Here is a 17,691-nt window from a genome sequence, read left to right as displayed (position 1 = left end):
TAGACTGCCTTGAGCAGAAATCGGTTAAAAATAGTGTATTTAGATTTTTGCAGCACAGTTTTCAGCTTTGACTTAAGGAAGTTAAGTGGATGATAAGGCTTAGGAGTCACCATCAAACTCTTACCTGAATCTATTCATGGTGCATTAGTCAGACCAGGATCACTGGCTCACAGTACAGCATAGTGATTCTCTGTCCTGGCCAGTCATTCGAATAATCAGGGGGACTTTAACACATACCGTATCTGTCCCATCTCAGAGACTTAGATTTTATTTAGTTGGAACAGACAAGATCCATTCAAGTACTTTAAAAAAAAAAAAAAAAAACTCTCCAGTGTTCTAGTGTACAAAGGTACGTTTGTCTTCGTGTCCTGCTCTTACCCACAACTAACTTTTACAATATATTTTTAAAGAAAAGATTGGAGACTAAGAAGTTTCCTGTGTTATATTTATAACTGAGCTCAGACTGGGAGTGATGGGATTAAGTTTATAACGAGCAAACATGAATGCTAGCAAGATGGCTCAGCAGTCGTGTATACTTGGTGTTCATGCTAGAGGACCCAGATTTGGTTTTCAGTACTAACGTGCTGACTCACAACCTTCTGTAACTTCAGTTCCAGGGCTCTGACCCCCATCTTCTGACTTCTACATACCAATGTTCAGACAAATAAAATAGATAAATATTGAACTATCATTTAAAAGAAATGAACAAGAAGAAACTTCCAAGCTTCCAGAGAGAAGTGGGAAAAGGCTTCTGGGGTCCCCTGATAGAGCCAGTGTGCCAGTTAGATGAGTCAGCATGATGGCTTAGAGCTAAGGTACACAGCAAGGGTGCTCAGACCCAGGACTGCATCCAACCCTCTTCACCATGCTGGAAAAACAGAACTTTAGGGTAGCTTCTCTGGCCTATGATGGTGCTGAAGTGGGAAACATGAGCTTCAAGCTGTGTCGTGAGTGACTGTGACTGACTCCAGTGGCTCAGGCTTTATCTACTGTTGTGGTTATTCATGTTAACTTTAATTTTACATTGAAAGGGAAAATGAATGTCACTACAAACATTTTAGAGACAGAATTTGAATTCTGGAGATATTAAGCAGCTTGCCTAAACACATATAAATATCAGAGTGATGAAAGCATGTCTAAGAGACATTTGGGGCTTTATCTTGCTTTTGAGATGAGAATATTTTGCAGGGTGGTTCTTGAACTTGTAACCCTCCTGCAGTCTTCTGTCTGGTAAGGACTTTAGTTGCTGTTGTTTTGTTTTGTTTCAGAGGGAAAAAAGGAGGGAGAGAAAGAAGAGGATGGGAGGGGAACAAGAGAGGAAATGATGAGAGAGGGAGAGTGGAGGGGGAGGGGAGAAGGAGAAAAGCAAGGAAGGAAGGCAATCCCTGTTTCTCTAAAGAAAAAGAAGCCTGGATAGGCCCTGGCTTGATCTGTTCCACAGAGGCCGATTGTGTCTGGAGGGAAATCCCCAAGGAAGCTTCTGGGAAATCCTCAGGAAGAGGTCCACCTTCAGGAGTGACGCTGGATTATTTTCAGTAATCCTGTGGCTGCCTCAGAGGCATTTGTTAACTGAAAAGATTAATTCGGGAGGTGACCTCCCCTATCAAGAACAATGTTAAGGGCTAAGAATCTACGTTTGTTTTCTTTAACACAGAGCAGCTCTGGCTTACAGACAGAGGCAGGTGATGAAGGCAACCCACAGCAAAATACAAACCTATGCAAGGAGTTGGTTTGGAAGGACCCTCTAATGTGTTTTGTGGCTGGCTCTTGTCTACTTGAACATGAAAAATCTCCTAGTTGGGTTTTGGCCACCACCTTGCTTCTATTCTCTGTCTCTCTGTCTCCCTGTCTCTCCTCCTCTCTCTGTGCGTGTGTGTGTGTGTGTGTGTGTGTGTGTGTGTGTGTGTGTGTGTGTGTGTTTAGATAGAGGTCCCAATGAAGGCTAGATTGGCCTCAAACTCCTGCCTCTGCCCACCCACCAGGTGTTGGAGTTACCAGAATGTGTCCCCATCCCCTCTCTGCTTGGGCTGTGTTTTTCTTTCACTCTCCCAGCATCCCCATTCCACAAAAGTTTGATCACATGTGATGGAGTTGCCTCTCTCACTACTGAGCACAGGGATTATGTGACATGGTACACAGTAACCACTCAGTGATCCAGTTTATTGCTTTATTATAAGAGAGACACCTAAGAGAAAAAAACAGCTCCACCAGTTCTTTAAGTGTAGACTGGGTGCCTGTGGGAATTAAGAAAATGTCATCTGGGGTATCTGAATGGAAAGGGCACCTTTTCTATTGATGATGGCAATTCAGAGCATGCTCCAGTCTGGCCCAGGAAGAGCTCCAAGCCTCAGAGGCTACGTGTTGCAGGGTTCCCAAAACTGGCAGACTGCTTTCTCTTCTTCGAAAGTCCAGTCAGCCTAGAGAATGAGAACAAAAGGCCCAGTCACTCGAGAAACATAGCATGCTGAGGGGTAGAGCCTGCTCTGAGTGCACCAGGTATATGATTTCACCAAGTCCTTGCAGCCAGGGACTTTACAAAGGAGAGAACATAAATTCATTACCTACCAAAGACAACTCACCTCTTGACTGCCTTGGGACACTGGAGAAACTTTAGGAACATTAGAACAAAGGCCTTTAGGAAGTATCCTCTCATCCTCAGACTCCCAATCCACAGCTGTGTCGAGGCCTCCCCTGAATCAAGATAACAGTGCTTTTTTTCCCTTCTTGTGGGAGTTTTTGTAAAGGGCAAATTTAGCCTCCGGGCTCTGCATTTTTTGATTGTGAACCAAACTCCAGATTCATAGAACTTTGTGTGTCTGGGTCTCTAGGGACAGCATGTGCAAACACCAGCTGCAGCTTCTTTCTCCCACACTGCCTTTTGAAGGGGTTGTAACCCCAATCTGAGGAGCTGAGCATACCTTCCCACTTCTGAGAGGACATCTGCAGTCTTCCATCCATGGCCCAGATGCCCACGTCTCTACAGGAAAGGACGAGCTCTCCTTGCCAGGCCTGGCATAAAGATAGTTGATGTCAGAGAAGGAACTGTCATCAAGTGCTGGTACTGAAAGATGATATTAGCTGTCCTTGTCCCAAATGAGTTCGACAGTTTCCTCTTCCTAGGACAGAAGCTGAATGCACCCAAGTTTATTTCTCTTGCTGGAGGAAGAAAAGAAGAGCCTCCATATGCCTGTATCTCCTATGTAGGGAAGGAACCTCAAGGGCACTACATATGTCTCCTCTAGGCTTGAGATAGGACTTCTCATCCAAATTCCTAGCCAGGCTCCTGAAAGGCATGTCTGATAGAACTGTGTAGTGTCTCAAGCTTCAGATCCTTTGTCACCAGCTCAGAATGAGATATGACATTTGCTTTCCATTCTTCTGAAAAATATTTGCCTTAATCGACTGTAATTTCAAGGTCCTCATTAGAGAATTCTCCAGAGAGTGTCTATTAAAGGTGTCACAGGAAGACCTTTGATTACATTTGAGCTTTCTTGATTACAGGTGCCAGTTCCTTATCATTCAACCTAAATACAGCAAGCCAAACACATTTTGAGCTCAAACTAACATCAAAAATTTTTGAAGGACCCTTGGTCAAGTTCCCTTGGAATAGACACTGAGAGGAAGATGTGCCCAAAGGTCTCTTGGCAAGCATTGTCAGGGACAACATTGAGGAAGGAAAGAAACAGGACTGGCAGAGAGAGAGAAGTCACCTGTAGGGAGACAGATGCTTCAGTCCATACCTTAGGGCATCTCTGTACTTGGCTTAGCTCTTTAGATCGTTCCCAATTAATCACTTTGCTCTTTATAAGTATGCATATACCCACCTCTAGGAAGCGGCTTATGTATCATCTTGGACAGTCAGTTCTCACTGATTGAGAGGGGATTTTTTAAAAATTCTTTACATCTGTTACATCCTGACCACAGTTTCTGCTACCTCTGCTGTTCCCAGTTCCCCTCCCCCAGATCCATTCCTCTTTTGCTTCCCTTCAAAAAAAGAAAAGAAGATCGATCCCAGGGATATCAACCAAACATAACATAACAAATTACAATAAGGCTAGGCACAGTCTCTCACATGAAGGCTGGAGGAGATGACCAGTAGGAGGAAAATGATCCCAAGCGTAAGCAAAGGCGTCAGAGATACCCCCCACTCCCACTGTTAGGAGTCTCATAAGAATACCAAGCTATATAATTGTGCAGAGGACCTAGCTCAAACTTGCTCAGACCCACACAGAGTCTATGATTGTTGCTTCAGTCTCTGTGAGTCCCTATGAGCCCTGCTTAGTTGATTCTGTAGGTTGTGTCCTTGTGGTGTTCTTAGCCACTCTGGTTTCTAGACTCCTTCCTCCTCCTCCTCCTCCTCCTACTCCTCCTCCTCCTCCTCCTCCTCCTCCTCCTCCTTATTCTTCTTCTCCTCCTTCTCCTTCTCCTCCTCCTCTTCCTCCTCCTCTTCTTCGGCTGGTTCCCTGGCTTTGTCTAGTGTTTGGCTGTGGGCCACCGCATCTGCTCCCATCCGTTGCTGGACAATTGGATAATGCCTCTTTGGTGACAATTGGGCTAGGTACCAATCTTTGAGTATAGCAGAACTTTGTTAGGAATCATTTCATAGACTTTTTTCCCATTTGGTTCTATCCTGGGTCTCTGGTTCTCCCAGCCCTTAGTTCCTGGCCATCCACGCAGTGTCAGGTGTGAGCTCCCTCTCATGGTGTGGGCCTCAAGTTGGACTAGTCACTGATTGGTCACTCCCACAAGTTCAGTGGTGCTTCAGCACGTCTTTCAGGCAGGACATATTTAGGTAGAAGGTTTTGTGGCTAGATTGATGCCCCAGTCTTACCACTGGAAGCCTTCCCCAGTTGTAGAACATGGCTGGTTCAGGCTTTGCATCTTCCATTACTAGGCAAATTTACTAGGGTCATTCTCATAGATTCCAGGGAGTTTCTACTGCACTAGGTTTCTATACTGCCTCTCAAATGTTCCCCAGTTCCAGTCAGTTCTTCCAGTACTCTCTTCCTCCACCTCCCAGCCCTCCCCAGCCTGAACTCTCCCGTTCCTATCTCCAGTTATCATAGTCCAGTCTAGTCTATTTCTCCTCCCCAGGGAGATCCATGCATCCCACCTTGAGTCCTCTTTGTTACTTAGCTGAGAAAAAGGAATTCTTTGTTTTTAACATTCCTTTTTTTCCATTGGTTATTTTATTTATTTACATTTCAAATGTTATTCCCTCCCCAGTCCCCCTTCCACTTGCTGAGCATCCATTGTCTGGCCAATGTGTCTATCATGTTGCATGGATTTGTGTATCATCGGATAGAACCTATACCATAGGTATTATTATCTTCCTTTTCTGATGAAGAAAATTGAGGTCTCTGATATGTCCAGGAGCCTAGAAAAGGGTTTAATTGGTGTAAAATGTATTTGTCTCTAATGTCTGTCTAACCTACAGACTGTTTCTCTAATAGCTTTCTCTTTACTGCTGTAAACTATGTTGCTGCCCTCAGGAAAAGCTCCATTCTCTGCCCATTCAACCCTTACTTCAAGACAATGACTTTTTCTCACAGTGTGAGATTACTTTCTAGCTCACCTCAATTTTTTGTTGGCTTGTTTGAAGAAGGAGAAGGAGAAGGAGAAGGAGAAGGAGAAGGAGAAGGAGAAGGAGAAGGAGAAGGAGAAGGAGAAGGAGAAGGAGAAGGAGAAGTAGAAGTAGAAGAAGAAGAAGAAGAAGAAGAAGAAGAAGAAGAAGAAGAAGAAGAAGAAGAAGAAGAAGAAGAAGAAGAAGAAGAAGAAGAAGAAAGAAGAAGAATTTTTACTTTTTCCCAACCAGAGGTCCATAGAATACAGTCCTTTGAATAAATATGTTGAATGATTTCAGGCATTCAACATATTGGGGCCCTCTATGTGCTGGCTGTGTGTGTATATTCTTTTAGACAGCTCTAGAGGATGGGTTTTCTTATCCTGGCTTTACGAATGAGGAAAACAGAGGCTTAGACAATTCAATAACTTCCCCCCAAGATCAAACAGCTTGGGTTTAAACACAGATCTGCCCTGCTTTGCCAGAGCTGTGTTCCCTCCCTCCCTGTTATTAAACAAATATGTATTAAAGGCCTACGTGCTGCCAGCACTCTGTAGGAATGTGCTGGGAGAAAGCTGTGTCTGTGACACGTGCGTGCCATGCAGCCTTCTTTGCTGTTGTGTTCTGGAGAAGCAGCTACAAACATGGGGCTCCCAGAGGCTCTGAGTGAAGTGGTCAGTGAGGAATGTGGGCCAGCAAAACGTGGTTGCTTCTGAAAACAGCAGCTGCTCAGCCGCAGCCGGATGTTGTTACATGAGAACCTCAACCCAGATGGCCCCTTCCTTGCTTGAAGAGTAGCCACAAATCTGTATTTCATGTGAAATATCTCAATACCTTAAAATTGTAGGCTACTCCAACCCTGCAATCAAAGTTAGAGTGAATATAACAAGAGGCCTGGGTGAAACAGCAGCCACAGGAGTCACCAATGTCATCTGACCCTGACACTCAATACCAACTTAGATGAATCCAGATCTGTCTCATGTGGAAAGATCTAATTGGAAGACCATGTACACTCTCACCACATTCGGAGATTTTGCCCACATTCTAAGAAGCTACAGTCGTCTCCATGCTTCAAAGTTTTCTTACCAGAGGACCCTTCCAGCCTATGCAGGTTCTTGCTCTCGATCCTCAATGCTCCATTCTTTCCTGACCTTCTGGCAGGAAATGGCTTGATTGTTGGTGTTTGCAAACAGCAATACAAAGCTACGTGACCAACGCTCACAACCTCCTGTCCCTTCTCATTCCTACTGCCACCAGATGGTTCTGAGATAATGCCACGTCTTTCCTGCAAAAAAATATAACATCCCCTAACCATTCTACTAGACCATCTGACCACACAAGGAAGGCAGTATGTCAACACCACCCACTCACTATCCTTGCTTCCCCTGTCTTATCTTTTCAGAATGAGTGAGAGGCCATGCTCTGGTCACATTCCAAAGAGTCAATCATATACCACGCTGAGAGTTCAGGGGCTCACGTAGACAGTATCAGTGTGTAGACTTAGAGTTCCGGCCCACCCAGGGATGTTTGTAGTATATTTGGGACTGTCCTGTCCCCACCAAAGTGACTTGCGATACCAATCTCACTCCTTTTCTCAGCTGCTTCTATCAGAGTCTTTAACCAAACACATCTAGTTTTTGCAATTCTCCCGAGAGGCAAAAGCATCTTACAACCTGTACCCCAAACTAGGCTTCAATCTCCTCTTCCAGCTCCTCCACTGGCCTTCAGTATGACTTCAGTACCATTGATACACCTCTAGCTTTACTGATAACATAGCAGATATTAATTAGTAGTAGACAGAACAAGGCAGGCGACCTGAGATTATTATGGGCTAGAAGAGGAAGCTTGTCATTTGAAATCAGTACCTTTTAGAGAGTGAGCAGTACTCTAAAGACCCTAAAAAACCCGGTGGATACCTGAGTACATTGTTTACCATGGGAAGAAGCTGGAGCTTAAAATCATATAGTTGATTTATAAATCCCATCCAACAGGATATCATGTGAAAGTGTTTCAAGGGACTACTTTGGATCATTAAATGAGAAGCAAGTGATTTCTACTCTCATTTTACAGATATATCAGAGATGGTGCATCATGGTGATGTTCACAACCACAAAGACTCTAGCCCATCATTGAAAATGTCCTGCTTGCACGCCAAGACTCTAGTGAGCCAATAATCCCCTTTTCTACTTGACCAGTCTAGTCTTGAAATGAACCCAAGTGTGATGGCTAACATGGGGAAAGTTTTCTGCTCCTGCTGCAAGCAGCAACTGAGGCCACTCTGACTGAGATCCGACTAGACCCACCATCTAGGAAAAAGCCTTAATTCCAGATTTGATGGCCACTTCTCTGGGCTTCACACTTACATAAGAAGCTCCATCAGCTCTGAGTTATGTCTGTAATCTGTTTGGAATGTGCAAGTCAATCATTCTATAGATTTCCATAAAAACACAAGTGACTAGTTTAGGAACCTGTGGGTTTTATTAAAAAAAAATGTGTATCTGTTGAAGAGAGCAGTGTTGAATAAAGAGGAGTATCCCATAAACCAACAGAAAGATACAGATGGAAGCATTATTTTAGAGGTGATGGGTCTTACAAGGGTATGTGTTGAAAGTAACTTGCCTCACCTGAAAATGGGCCAGATTTACTTCCCCTTGTATCTCACTGGTGCTGTTGACTCTGTTGATCAGCAGTGACATCTTTTGACCCGGTTATTGGAGCAGCAGTCTTTCCACACCAAACGGCCTCTCCTGTATGGCCAGTTGTAAAGGCATGGAGCAGATGACTTCAGATGTAATTTCTAATTCTTGGAATCAAATATCAAAGAAATTCCAGGCAAAGAGATTACAACCCTCTGTCATTTCTTCATCAATAAACATTTGCTGAGCTCTAGTAACCCAGGCAGTAGGCCAGAATTTGAGGACACAAAGCTGATTAACATGAAACATAGCCATGAGCTGGGTGCCAGCTTCTTTCCTTGAAGTGAAATGCAAATCTCACTAGGTCCTATCTGGAAAAAAAGCAAAGTATCTTTTCTATGCAGTCTCCCCTTCATGCTTCATGAAACTCACAACAACTGATAGCCCCACTTTATACAAGAAGCTGTGTGGAAGCTTAAGGGGTTTGGCTTATGTCTAAGAACCTTAAGGATGGAACTGGAATTTGAAGGAACCCAGCATTCTATTCACACAGTCCTTGTGTGTGCTATCTGTCCTTGGAATTCAGTGCCTATCTCAAGCATTAATGTGAAGCACACAGAATGAACATAAAGGAATCACAGAATCACACTGGTGCTTCTGCTGTGTTAGTGCCTCCTCTCTGACACCCCATACTCCCTGCATGCTGTCTCTAAAGCAAGGCTGAAGTAAATCTTGCCCAGACAAAGTGAGATTTGTCTGCACCCTCCAAGAAAGCAGTGAGTACCTAAAGGGAGAGCTATGCACAAATCTGAAGCCAGATTTCAGGACAGTTCTGACGGTTTTGGAGTTTTGTTCTAAGAGACTATAATTTGTAGAGGGCTTTTAGCTTTTTACTTGGTACCAGATGACAATTATAGTCCTCCTCCTCCTCTTCTTCCTCCTCTTCTTCCTCTTCTTCCTCATCCTCTTCCTCCTCCTCCTTCTCCTCTTTCTCCTTTTCTTCTTCCTCCTTCCTTTTTCTCTCCTCCATCTCTCTCGTTTTTCTATGTGTAGATCAAACACAAGGCAAATTTTTCATAGTTCTTAATAAATGTTGAAAAATAATGTATCAATAACTGGAAATATCCCTCCTTTCTCAGGACACATTGAAGCCATTCTCAATAGAGATGCTAGCCCTAGGTCTTGTTTTTGCGCTCTAAAGAAAATGTAGTGTTTCTGATAGCTATCCATAGGTTTAAATTAGCATTTTCTGTATCTTTAGTGATTCAAATGTTTCTTTTTAAAAGTATATTCCTGTGTCTCTCCATGCCAAGTCAGCTTGGGTAACTCCCTGACAAAGTGATTTTTCTGACACCTTTCTTGCCTATCACTGTGGATTCTACATACTTCATACTCTGATCTTACATATTCTAAGAGTCTATCTCATACAGGCGCTTGAGTAGAAGTCTTGACTGCCATTTTCTTCACCTTTTATTCTAGATCTCTGGATCCTTATTCACCTGGAGTTGTGAGACTTATTTCTAAGTCTGGTTCTAAGGAAATGCTGTGAGTTACCATAGATTCTCAGTATATTCTCTTTCTTCTTAAAGTGCTTAGGGGAGATGTGGATTATTGCAGTCATCAAGTGGTGTAACCCTTTGTAGTTCCTGCTGTAGTGGTTTCTGATGAGAAGCTTGTACAGGTCATGGGTTCTGTAGGGGGTCCTGAGGAGAGGCGTCATTACTGACTTACAGTCAATCTCTTCCACTCAGCCTCACTCACAGCAGCTAAAGGGCTGCCTCTATTTTCTGCCTCTTTCATGATAGATGAAGTGAGTTATCACTTGTCACCATGACCCCAGCTAGGACATATCATTGTCTATGTTTTATTCCTCTCTTCTCTCCAGCCTACATTCATTTAACTTCCAGGGAACATCTACTATGAATCAGACAGTAAGGATACAAATATGCAAAGTCATTCAAAGTCCCCTCTCAAAACTTTAGTCTCTTCAGACTGTTAGCTTGCTAGTGACTAGGAGAAGGCCTTGAGACACTAGGCATCCACAGCAAAGCAGGGTAATGTAATGAGCATGTACATGCTTTGGCTTCACACTAGTTGGCAATTTTGCTAACGTATTTCATCCTTTAAATTCAATTTCCTCACTCATAAAACAAGATTAATAGTGACTCTTATGCAAGGTGCCTGTAAAAATTAGATAAAACAATATACTCGAAGTACTTAAAAGACTGCCTGCTTCTTTGTAACAATCACCAAATTTATTAACAAGTCTCTTTGAGGATGTCAGGAAATCCTTCACAGAAGAAAGAAAGCCTACAGGATCTTTTGAAGGAAGTATTCTTAATCTAAGCAGGCAGGTGCACCTGTGCATCTTGTTTCCTAGTCAACATTATTCATTTAAAAATGTTTCTTATAACATCCTGGGATGCATGAGTATCCTGTTTTTATTCTTCTATTTTGCAAACAGAGAGAAATGTCAGAAGTTAATTAGCCCAGACACGCTAGGTTTCTTGTTTACCCAGTAGAGGCCTTCTGTGAGTAAAGATTATAGAACTCCCAAAGGCAGTTCCTCCTCTTCGTAGAGCCTTGTGGAGGACACAGAAATGCACTGCTATGAGTCACCACCAGGTGCCACCTGATGTGAGTGAGAACATGGAGAAAAGCACACCATAAAGTCAGAAGAAAGAAATGGCCACACTGCAGTGCTGGGCTACAGCTAATGGAATACCTACTTGTTGCAAAATAAGAGGGATAGTCAAAAAGATCGTTCTAATAAAGGTGAATCAATGCCTGGGCTTCAAAAATGAACAAAATTCCATAGCAGGAGCAGGTGGGGAGCAGGAGAGGTGCATACTGGGAAGAGGGAAGAATAGAAGCAACACATGCTCCAGTGAAGACTGCCCACACTCACTCACTGGGCAGAAAGTTGGTGTGGATGACCATGAATGGTAAGAGTTTTGGAACTTAGTGAGTTGGGAGTTCATCCTACTGAAAACTAGAAGCCATCAGCTGGTTGATTTGGGTTTGTAGATCTTAGGAAGAAGGCAGATGGATTTTAATGTATAGAAATGAAGGGTAGAGTAATGGCGGGCAGGCTATCATAGGTGAGAATAAAGGGTAGAGTAGTAGAGGTAAGAATTCAAATCAGAAGTCATTGACATCATTTGCACATAAAATTCACCTGGCAAAGGTGATGAGAAGGAGGTTATGCCTAAATAACTACCACCCATTTTTTGGTCTGGTTCTTAGAGACAAACATCTACAAGGCCTGAGTTGGAAGTATTCTCTGCTTTGAAGTATTTTCGATGTTGTTGCCCACAGACTACCCCTGACAGAATCACACAGAGTTAGTAGTTTAAATTAAGAGTCTTATGCCTTATGGTTGTGTCAACCTACCAAAGCAAAATGATAGGGAGGATGACTCCTATCAGAGCACAGTTAAGCAAGACCTCTCAATGGCTATCAAGACCTGTTTAAAACCACAAGAATACTTAGTAGAGATAAGTTAATCTGCTATATCAGATTGGAGATGTGGAAGTCATGGTCACATTACTTCCCCAAAGTCACTTGATATCTAGAACTTAGGTGAGGCCCTTCAGTTCATAGCTTGGCTGACTCTGCTGTTCTGGGCAAGTTTGATGTCTGATCAATATTGCGAAGAAGATTCTGCTCCATCTACTGTCCAAGAAGGGAGCCAGAGAGACTGACCTTAAGGTCTTTGGGTCCTGATGTGAATACATTAAATGTCTAGCAGGCTAACCTTACCAGCCAAGGCACAGCTGGACAATTCTGTAGGGAGGCTGATACCACATCCTGGTGTCATCTCACCCTGACTCTGAGACCCTCGGTGCATGTCTTTTGAGAATGTCTTTGATCATAACAGCAGAATCCTAGCACATGAGCACAGGGAGGGATCAGTCTACACAACCTACCCTAAATTTTCAGATACACAACAACATGGGGAGCATTTGTGAAATTTATTACCCCAGATTTACACAACAAGATTTGTGAATCCTCAACTACTTCCTATGCCATCTTCTTTGATAAGCAACTTTGCCTAAAAGTTTGTGCAATATAGCTGGAGAAAGAAGATCTAGGTTCAGAGTTTTTTCTAGATTTATGATTTGGGACAAGTTGAAATACCATTGTTATCAGACTGAACTGCTTTTTGTTTTTCTTTTCTTCCCCCCCTCCCCCAAGACTGGGTTTCTGTGTTGCCTTGGCTATCTTGGAACTTGCTCTGATACCAGGTTGGCCTTAAACTCAGATATCTACCTTTTTCTGCCTCCTAAGTGCTAGACCACCATGTCCAGTCTAAGCTGGTATTTTAAAGGTTAAAAACAAATGAAGAAGAAAACACAGAGGTTCAGATGTTATAACTCACTTAACATCACACAACACCTTAGATCTCAAAATCTTTTATTTCCTCAAAATGAGGGAAAAAAATATCAATTCTGTCTTTCTCACAATGATTTCCTGGGGCTCAAATTAGGAAAGTTGATATGAAAATATACCATTTAATTTCATGTGAATTTCAGGCATTTTGAATCCTTTCTTTCTTTATGGTGGTTGAAGTCACACAGGAGTGTATAACCTAAGACTGTCAGATCTGACACGGTCACACACACGCACACGCACACACACACACACACGTGTACAACATGAGACTGTTAGATATAAACTAGGGATTAATCAGATCTCATTTCCCTGCCAAAGCACAGATAGTAGCAGGCACCCCACTGTGAATGTGTCTGTGATTGGCTCCCTGGAGAAGTCTTTGAATAGGATTAACTTAGAGTAGGATAAGTTTATATGCTCTTTTCTAGACTATGTTGTAACTCAGCCCTGAGGTGTGCTGGGGCCATGTCCCTGCAGTGGTGCTGACCACAGCCTGAATTCAGAAAGCCTGTCAGCAGCTCCGCTGTCTCTGCACTTTTCTCTGGCTTTTTGCTTCATCATTTCTGACAAGCAAAAAGTGGCTTCCCAGTGAAGTTGCTACATTCCAGGGCAAGTCTATGGCCTTCTTATTCCACTCATGACAAGGCCTTTATATAAATGTGCTGCACTCACTTAAAGACAAACTGAACAACTCCACCTACCTCCAGAACAGATGTGAACAGAGGAGAGGAGCAGAAAGAGGGGAAGACTTTCCTTGCTTGTTGCTTGTTTGTGTTTTAGGACATATTTGTGTGTGTGTGTGTGTGTGTGTGTGTGTGTGTTGGGATTATGTGCCTGTGTTGTGAATGCAGCTGCCAATATAGGCCAAATTGGAGCCCCTGGAGAAAGAGCTAGAGATGCTTGCCATCTGCCAGACATGAGTACTGGAACCTAACTTGGTTCCTCTGGAAGAGCAGCACATGCTCTTAACCATTGAACTATCTCTTCAGCTCCAAGATTATTGTTTTAATATGTGTGGATGTGTGTGTGTGTGTGTGTGTGTGTGTGTGTGTGTGTGTGTGTGTGTGTGTGTATCACATGCATGTAGGTACAGGGGCTAGAAAAAGATGTCAGATTCTCTGAAGAATTCCTGACACAGTACTGGGAACTGAATTCAACCTCTGGAAGAGCAGTAAGTGACCTTAACTACTAAGTTATCTCTCTAGCCCACTGGGAAATAATCTACAGCACAAACTAGCTAAATAAGAGTTGCCCTAAACACATCAGAATTTTTTTTAATTAAAAAAAATTCATTGTTGGAGAGAGAGTTCAGCTGATAAAGGCAGCTAAAAACATGATGGCCTGAGTTCAGTCCCTGGGACTACATGGTGGTAAAAGGGAACCAACACACACAAATTATCCTTTGACCTTCACATGCCATGGTGTGCTCACACACACACACACACACGGGAATGCATACACACACAGGAACACATACACACACATGCATGTGAACAAATACATATGCACACACATGTATGCACAAACATGTATGCACAAACATGTATGCACAAACACACAAACATATACACACATGAACATGTATATACATATACATACATATACACATACACACATATACACATACACATACATACATACAGACATACAGACAGACAGACAGACACACACACACACACACACACAACTATATAAAGGTAAAATAGTTCAGTTTCTGCACACCCTTTGGCAATGTTCACATCCTAAAGCCCAAACTATGAAGTCTTACTCCTGTTTCTGTATTTCTCAAAGACATAATCCAGGTCCTCATTAAATTCAATCTAGTCAGTCCCCAAATCAAGCTGAATTATTTTTAGAATTATTTTGCTTTGGTATGCTCAACAGGCTGTCAACAAGATTTCCATTGCAAACTAGATTTTGGAAGCTGCTACAAAGTTCTTCCAGCTATGGGTCATTTGCACTTTGCAGAGAGAGAGGATATGTGTTTGGAGTCATTTGGTTTCTAACACCATTGAGATTTAGCATTCTTCATAGAGCCTGAACTATGAGATTAGATGGTTCACAATAGAAGGCCCCCTGACGCTTCCTTTTATAAACCCTTACTCTTCTCTCTTCCTGCCTCCCCTCTCTCCACAAGCACACGGCCTTAAAATGCATCTATTTTTAAAGTTCCATTCTTACGTACTCAAAGCTTCAGAAACACTACCTTGCTTGGACGTGTTGCTGTTCAAGTCAATGTTCCTGACTGATAGGCGAGGCGCAGGAGGGGTCTGTGGTGAGTGCGTCAATGGGAGGAAGGAAGATGGGTAAGGAAAATAAAGACAAGACATGGAGGCTCCGCAGGGTGTGGTACCAGGAGACACAGATGCAAAAGTTAGGTTTTGTCCCTAGCTCTGTCTCTAATTTACTGTGTGACCTGAGATAGGTCTCATGTCTCTCTAGACTACATGAAACTCACCCAGAGCTAGGCAGACCTTCCTATACACTAGGGTAGTACAGATGGAAGGCATGCATGCTATGAATTACTGGATCCCTCGGTACTTGGACTGTGATACTGCCCATGGGGGTCCTCATTACAAACATCTTGGAGAGATACTGGGCAGTGTAGAAACTCAGAGACAACCTTGAAATCCTGTTTCAGGGCACATTACTCAAAGTTCTCCAGGGCAAAGCTCTGAGTGCAGACAAGGTTGAAGAGTGCCTAACTGAACAGCCTAGGTAGGTCTGAAGATCAGTGGGACCAGTGGGACCAGCTCAGCCTAGGGCACAGCCAGCTGGGGATGAGAGAGTGAAGAAACATGATGGGAGCCATAGATCTAGAAGTCCATTTAGTGGACAACAGGCTAGTTGCTGGGCAGCTGCTTTTGGAGATATGGAGCTTTCTATTATGAGCCGTCTAATTTCTTGATCCAGGTTCTATGCAGAATGCTAAATCTCAATGGTCTTGAATGAGGGACAGAAACCAAATGACTACAAACATGTGAGAGTCTGATATGGAGTGAGATATGGAGATAGAATATACACATTAGAACCCCATTATATTAAGATACCATATGCAGAAGATTGTATATGAAAACTATTTTTACTACATTAAAATTGAACACAGAGAACTGGAGAGATTGCTGAGTGGTGATGACTACTTGCTGTTGTTCTTCTAGAGAAAACCAGTTCAGTTGCCAGCATGAGTTCTCTAGCATCTCACAGTCACCTGGAACTCCAAGTCTAAAGAATCTAACCCCTTGTGGAAGGCCAACACACACACACACACACACACACACACACACACACACACACACACACACACTCCCCTTTAATAAAAACAAGTAAATATTGTTTGGGGCAGCCTCAGCAAAGGTTATACTATTAGCTTCTGCACCGTCAAATTCTGAAATTCTCACACTGGTTTTATACAATGACTTAGTTTTTAAATCATGTGCTTGGGCACATGAAGGTCCTTGCTGATTGGTTCCTCTAAGGATTTGGAGGGATCATCCTCAAAAGTCTTGGCTGGTATCGTAAGTAGCCACGTAAAGCATTGTATTTGTTTGTAAAGACATCAGTGGTCGACATTTCACATTCTCATTTGCATTTAGAAGTGATTGTAGTTGGAACTTTGATATAAATGTGCAGGTCACAATATTCTTGGATATTTTGTACTTTTCTTTCCCTTATAAGTACATAAAGTATAATATTTTTTTTACTGAGTTTTATCTAACACTCATAAATTCTCTGCAATTTTCTTCCTGACCTTTATTTTCTATGGATACAAGATGAAACCAGACGGTGGTTGAGTACAGTGTCCTGGGGCAGTAGATCTCTTTCCCTCCCCCTTATTCTTCCCCCTTCTTTTCCCCCTTTCCTCCCTCTCCCTGTCTCTTTCTGGGTATTTGATGCTGTATACAGACATTTTGGATGCCATCTCAGAGAAACTGTTTACTTGTTTGCATTGGGAGGAGACCAGGAATGCTGTCAAACTGCTCACACTGCACAGGAAACATTCTCACAGAAATGTTTTCATCATTTATCCCTAAAAGGCAGTGGCCGAATTCTTGTTTTAAGTCTCCTGTCAGTCTAATAATGTTCTGACAAAATTGTGAGTCTTCCTAGAGCTTCAAGAAGGAGACACTGGCAGTTATGGACATCACCAGGGGTGGATGGTTCTCATAGCAGCAAGTAAAACACAGGAAGGACTTCCGATGGCTGCTTAAAGTCATTCTTCAGTCAGAAGCTTTTTACACATTGCTGGAATGCTTTGATGACACCTTGATATCTATGTGACCATCTCTTCCTCCTCTACTGTCCCTTGCCTTTAAGTTCTGCATTCTACAGTGGGGCCTTGTGGCTTATGCCTGCTATCTCATCACAGGTTATACAACTTGTGCTACATAGCATGGGTTTTCTATCTTAAAAGAAAAGGAATCCATATCCAACCATTTCTGCTTCTGACTCAGGATCCTGTGATCTGTGACCAGCTTGGCTAATATGGGTCTCTCTTGCAATAATTGAACATCCTAACTTAGTCTTTTCTTCCTGCCCAAAAAATTTCCTTGGAAGTCAAAATCATCCTTTCTTTTGTCATTAATGTCTTATCTCTAATATTGAATAAGTGTTTCCTATCCTCTCTGATATACCTGTCCTTTTGAGTCTGTTGACTTGGTATGTATGTATCTATGTATGTATGTATGTATGTATGTATGTATGTATGTATTTGAACTTCATAATGATCTGAGCAGTTGAGGATTAAGCCATCCAGGCAGCCATACTTCTTTCTCATTATGACTGCTATCCCCTCCTCAGTCAATTTTTATAACATATTCACATCTGTTACTTTATCTCAGTAGCAGGTTCAATTGAGCATTAGATAATTTTACTTTTACTGGGACTTAACCAAGGATGATAAATTCTATTGCTAGCAGTACTTGGATAGGAGAAGGATCAATATTGCCAGAGTTTGTTGGGTTAAATTTAAGAGAGCTGTTCTATTACATGGGTGTCTCTGTGTTCCAGAGTAAAAGAGCAGTAGCCACCAGACACCTTCTGGAATTCTTTCCAACTCTAAAAGGCAGGAAAAAAACAATTGAAAAACGTCTTGTTGTC

The 17,691-nt window shown here is 42.5% G+C and overlaps 1 protein-coding gene across 1 annotated transcript; it reads right to left on the bottom strand.

Moving 5' to 3' along the window:
- Nucleotides 1-2,168: 2,168 nt before the first annotated feature.
- LOC143442220 (uncharacterized) lies at nucleotides 2,169-8,321 on the bottom strand. The gene is made up of 4 exons (XM_076933519.1): nucleotides 8,188-8,321; nucleotides 2,919-3,009; nucleotides 2,580-2,691; nucleotides 2,169-2,417 (listed from the first exon to the last, which is right to left on the bottom strand). The coding sequence occupies exons 1-4, from the start codon at nucleotides 8,257-8,259 to the stop codon at nucleotides 2,348-2,350; spliced, it is 345 nt and encodes a 114-aa protein (XP_076789634.1). The 5' UTR covers nucleotides 8,260-8,321; the 3' UTR covers nucleotides 2,169-2,347.
- Nucleotides 8,322-17,691: the final 9,370 nt, after the last annotated feature.

Source organism: Arvicanthis niloticus, chromosome 5, assembly GCF_011762505.2.
Source record: "Arvicanthis niloticus isolate mArvNil1 chromosome 5, mArvNil1.pat.X, whole genome shotgun sequence".
Lineage (NCBI taxonomy): Eukaryota > Metazoa > Chordata > Mammalia > Rodentia > Muridae > Arvicanthis > Arvicanthis niloticus.
Note: the sequence above shows the minus strand (reverse complement) of the source record. Positions and strands in the feature narration are given on the sequence as shown.

What these genes read in the sequence shown, in the direction of transcription:
- LOC143442220 (XM_076933519.1), bottom strand. Translation starts at nt 8,259, where the DNA reads ATGTCACTGCTGATCAACAGAGTCAACAGCACCAGTGAGATACAAGGG. An exon ending in TAAATCTGGCCCATTTTCAG is followed by an intron (nt 3,010 to 8,187) that starts GTGAGGCAAGTT and finishes TCTTTATGCCAG; the next exon opens with GCCTGGCAAGGAGAGCTCGT. An exon ending in TGTCCCAAGGCAGTCAAGAG is followed by an intron (nt 2,418 to 2,579) that starts GTGAGTTGTCTT and finishes CTCATTCTCTAG; the next exon opens with GCTGACTGGACTTTCGAAGA.